Source organism: Nothoprocta perdicaria, unplaced genomic scaffold (genome assembly GCF_003342845.1).
Source record: "Nothoprocta perdicaria isolate Ctin4 unplaced genomic scaffold, notPer1 scaffold_12, whole genome shotgun sequence".
Lineage (NCBI taxonomy): Eukaryota > Metazoa > Chordata > Aves > Tinamiformes > Tinamidae > Nothoprocta > Nothoprocta perdicaria.
The window spans coordinates 218,069-223,372 of record NW_020454316.1 but is presented as its reverse complement, the minus strand read 5'-3'; the positions used below and the strand labels follow the sequence as shown (position 1 = coordinate 223,372).

General features: G+C 45.6%; 1 protein-coding gene across 1 annotated transcript in view; it reads left to right on the top strand.

The window, feature by feature from the left end:
• The first annotated feature begins 1,543 nt into the window (after nt 1-1,543).
• The window catches only part of KDM8 (lysine demethylase 8), a 9,137-nt gene continuing 5,376 nt past the window's right edge, over nt 1,544-5,304 (top strand). The window contains exon 1 of the mRNA XM_026053878.1: nt 1,544-2,128. Coding sequence (XP_025909663.1) covers nt 1,544-2,128 — 585 coding nt within the window. The remainder of the gene's footprint in view (nt 2,129-5,304) is intronic.

Here is a 5,304-nt window from a genome sequence, read left to right as displayed (position 1 = left end):
ATGATATTTAATTTAAAATGACTCCAACCATGGGACTTGCTAAAAGTTCGTTCCATCCTTGCTAATTAAGTAATCAGCACAATTTGCCTTGTGTATGTATGTTAGCTTTAAAACATCTGTAAAACTAAACAATACACATTTTCGTATTATGTATGTTCTTACAAGATGTTAGTGAAGACAAGCTGTATTTTCAAAAATAATTTAAAATTAATTTGTAGTAACACAATAATTATCAATACTGTAATGTAAYTATAATTAACATATTAAAATATGAGCGATACACAGCTGACAGACATACCTAAGTGCATATATAATTTAGATAGGTTAGAAAWAAAAGGTTTCAAGGTTTTGCATAGAGAAAAAGCTAGGGTTTTTTCTTTTTTTTTTTTTTTTTGAAGAAATTTCTCATACATGTTATTCATTTTATTTTACTAGAACAAAGACGGCAAACCTGATAATAACTTGTTAAGGTATTCTACTTGAAATTCTTATATAAGATTCTATATAAATCTTGTGGGATGTATTGTGCAAGCACACATTATATCCTAAAGCAATTTCAGAAAATTCTGTTAAAAGTTTAGGAAACAAATAATCYAAAAGGCAGGCATTTAACTATTTTATAGTTTTATGAAATGGTGTAAAAACCTAGTAAAGAGGTCAGAGTTGCCTAAAGGAAGAAGCTCAAGAGCCTGTTACGAGGTACAATTCATTCAAAAATACTATTCAGCTGCCTGGTCCTGCTCCTCCCGCAGAATTTGACACTCCCAAGACAAGGAGGCAACACTGATCTTTAATGCAATTGCCTCTACTAAATGAAGTGAAGGAAATTAATTCTATGGTAATTTGGAAGTGGATAAGTTAATTTATATCAGAAGCCTGACAGCTCTTAATTTGAATTCACAATTGCAAATATTATTCAGCACAAAAATACTAGCTGTTAAAATGTGGTTAGGTATCTTGGATTCCAACAAGCTCCACTTTTCTACCCATGCCCTGAACTGGATCCACTCCATCCTGCAGGCTATTTTGGTACTTCCCAGTTTTTCACTTGCAAGGGCCCATGTAGTTCTGGATCTATCGATCACTCATCCTGATGATGGATTCTTTCCTTTAACAGCCTCGCTACAGCTACYGCTAGACCTCTTTCCTTTCCTTTGTACAAATTGGCAAAATAATACCACCTAGAGGCTAATGTGTTTCAAGGTCTCATCTTTACCTACCACAGAGAGACAAGTAATGCCATAGTGATATAAATCTTAATAAGATATATATTAAATGAATATTTTTTAAAATAGCAGGATTCATAAAATACTGTGACAATCTTCAAAATGTTTGGAACTAGAATTTTAGTTCAGAAGAATCGCCACAAGTAAGGAAGGGCTGTGAGCTCAGATCCCAATGGGGAGGAAAGTACTGACATGGATGGGATGAGTAGCTGCAARGTCAAGTCTGGAGAATGGCAGGAGAGAGCCAAAGCTGCACAGGAGAAGCAAGTTCCTCCTGAAAGCTTCCAAGGGCCAAGCAAGGCAGGAGGTGGCGGACGATGAGCTGCCCAACACGCTGCTCCCAGCACATGAACTGTGCTGAAAACGAGCCTGATCGTTCAGTGCAACTTCCACAGCGCTCTATTGTGCATCTTCTTAATAAGTGGGAAGGACCTACATCAAGAATTAACTTTTGCTTCTGTTGCCATAAACTTKTTAAAGGAATTCCTTTAAGAGTTAACTGCAATCACTCTGATGAGAACAATGTAAACTGCTGCCTAGCCCTGACCTCAAAATCACAGTGGAAGGAAACTCAAATTCTCAAGATGGGATTTCCCATTCCAAGCCACTTCAGGAACAGCCTCATGAACTGCCACAATAATGCCAGAAGTCTTCCAAAAACCATTTTCCAACAGCTCCCTCGCAAGGCACAGGTAACAAAGAGACAAATCACTTTGGCAGTGCTGGAGGGCGAGGTACCCGAGGGACACGGAGCCCGCACGCAGCCCCGAGCGCTRCAGCAGCACCAGCTCCACTGTCGTGCTCCGAGCCGGCGCCCCGACCAGCTGCTCGCCATGAGGACGCTGCTCGCAAAGTCAGCACAAGGACCAGCCCACAAGGCAAACAGSACTCGTGACAAGACGGTCTGAGCCCCGTGTCCCCACGCCCGGCCTCTCCTAGCGGTGTCCCCTTCAAAGCGGTGCCACGTGCTCCTCCTGCGCTGCGGCTCGTGCGGAGGCTGCGCTGCCGCCCAGGGCCCTGGGGGGCTTCCAGCGCCTCCCCAGACCCCCAGGGCGCTGCGGCGAGACGTGCCGGGGCACTGGCTCCTCTAACACCCATTCAGATAAAGTCAATCCATCTGATACTGTTTTGCCAATGAACAGTTCAAGTAATTTACAAGCCCCTTGCAGGGTTTATATATTTGGGGCATCTGTTTAGCTTTTATTACTTCTGGCCTTGGCACCCACACTCCTTCACAGATCAAATAACTGCTTTCCCTGCTTGCTAATTCAAACAGCTGGTTATTACTCACCAGACTCCTGCTACATTCGCCTGGGGAAGAATCATAAATAATGGTGTACAAGCAAACAGATGCTGTCATTTTAAAAACTGATCCATCTAGTAGAAATGTCCCACTTAGGGCTCAAGTGGTGAATCACTCAGCATGTGTCCCGATGTCATTTTAATAAAATCAAAAACAATGGCACGACTCGGTTGATTAATTCAAATTAGCAAATGAGGGAAGAGTGATAGAAAAGAGAATAATACTTCAAATAATTAAATTGTGAACAAGGCAAACACCTGTTCTTTCTAGTGAGGACAAAGACAGAGCAAGATAGAGCATTTTTGATAACTGGTAGAAACGTTCACTTTCCATCAGTGGCAGTCCAAGCAGCATGAAGTAACTGTGGGTCCTGAACCTATGACCATTGAAAGAAGACAGAACATAGATGGTTTATCAGACCTTAAGCTCTCCCTTAAAGTTGGACTTGTTTTTCCAGTACTTAGTTTCTTTCTAATTGTCTTTGCCAGGAGGAATTGAACTAGCTGGTGCACACACACAGAGTATGCACAACACAAAACACAAAATGTTTTGCAGACAAGCAAAGCAGCATTACACAAGCAATATTAGGAAAAGATTATTTGTACCAAATCTTCATTATTGCTTTATACAGTAATGAATAAATTTTGAATTTATTAAAAAAAAAATTTTTCCTCTCAGAGTTAGGCAGTTTGGTTTCCACAATCTTTAAAAATTTGGCTCCTTATAAGAACAGTTCAGGTCCCAGAGACAATAGCATAATGTGCCAGAAACCGGAATGCTCTTCCGCATTTGCTTCTTGAAGTTAAGGAAAGGGCAGTCTCGTTCGCACAGGTTCAGACGCTCAGGGTGGGMACAGCCAGCACGGGACCACCCACCTCGTCGGCCAGGGAGCTCTCAGCCCATCTCTGCAATGACTGTCAGAGCGCAGCTCCTCCCAGTTCAGCTTTTCCAAGTCCATTTGCCTTCAGTAAAGACGTTTTCAACCAAATTATTAAAATGTATCTATAACTATTACAAGCTGTTAGTGGATATTATTTAAAGACCAAAGGTCAAATGCACTACAACAAAACTTAATACACCCCTAAAACTGCCTTTATTTGCTTAGCAAATACACACCTCTGCATTTCAAGAGTATTGATGCTATACCAGGATTCAAGCCATTGTGCCAAAATATTATGACTGAGAAACAATCCCCTTCCAGCACAGCACATGACCGAAGAGAGGCACTGAACCTCTCCCAGTGCTATCCTGTAAATACCCGAGGGAAAACGAAAATCTTCCAGCTGCTCCTTCACTTGCAGCAAAATCAATCAAGGTCACCATGGCTTTCACACCTCACCGTTCCCCTAGATGGGATATGTTCTGAACAAAGAGCAGTAAATTTTCATTAAAATGGCAACCAAAAACAGACTGTCCATAAGCACAAGACTAACATTTACTAACACTGTAAATATCAAATATTGAGCCATAGTCTAATCAGACCCCTTCCTTGCCAGTTGAATACTTTCCCGTATAGTAGCATATATTAACATTTAGTGATTAATAAGGAGCACATTCTAGACAAATAAGTCATAAGCTGCATCCTCAGAAGAGGATCCAGGAGCCAAGAGCGAGGCTGCTGGAAGACAGCAGACAGGCAGGACAGGGCCGGGACAAGGAGCACACGCAGCAGGCTGGAAGAACAGCCTGCTTTGGACGTCATCCAAACACAGCAAAAGGGGTGACAGACTCAGTGACAAATGACCCCCATCATCTAACTTYTATGAATGCACTAAACTTGGAACTAAACTTTGAACAAAGGAGAATGATTGCGCTCTCAATATTAAGGTTTATGATTTTAACTTTTTCAGTAAAATTAAGACTTTGCATCAAGCCTAAAGATTTGCATACCACACAAAAGATATATTTAGGACATTTCATGAGGTAGAAATTCCTTTTATTATTCGACTTAGATTTGGATTTGTAATATTAACACATTCCTCTGACCTGCTGAATCTTATATTATTTTACTTCAGTGTTGGCAATGCACTGGGGCACACTTTCAAGCCAAGCTGGAGCAGAAAGGCACCCTGCAATTACTCAAACGTGTGTGAGGAGAGTGAGGTGCATATTCAGCACCCAAGCACATCGGCTTCAAGCAGAGAGCGAAAGCTGCATAAACTACCAAGAAGGCTCTGCGCGGCCGCGGGGCCCCAGAGCCCCCAGCTCCCCTCGGGCCGGGACCTTCCCCTCGTGCCGGGAGCCGTCCTCAGCAACCTCTCCTCCGCAGAGCTCCCCCAGGGCAGGGGCCGCCCGCACGGCCCMCTCAGCCGCGCCGGGCCCCTCAGGACAGCAGCCCCGCAGGCCCCAGAAGCAGCGGCGCCGAGRGCTCCTCGGTCCGGCAGGGCCCGGGCGCCTCAATTTTCGCGRGTGACCGGCACGGGCTCCGAGGAGCGGGGCGGCCCCACCAACCCCTCCGCGCCCGCGCCTCTCCCGCTGCGCTAGGGACCAACCGGCACCTGGGCCGCCCCGACAGGGCTCGTCTCACCCGCTGCGAGCTCCGCCGCCTCAGACGGCCTCGTCCGCCGGCCAGGCGAGCGGGCAGCAGCCGCGCCGGCCTCCCGCCTCGTGCCGAGGCGCCCCGCCCCCGACTGGGCCCGCCCTCCGCTCAAGCCCCGCCCCGATACCGCCTCTGCTCAGACCCCGCCCCTGATCCCGCCCTTCGCGCGGGCTCCGCCTCCCGCTCAGGCTCCTCCTCCCACGCAGGCCCCTCCTCCCACGCAGGCTCCGCCTCCC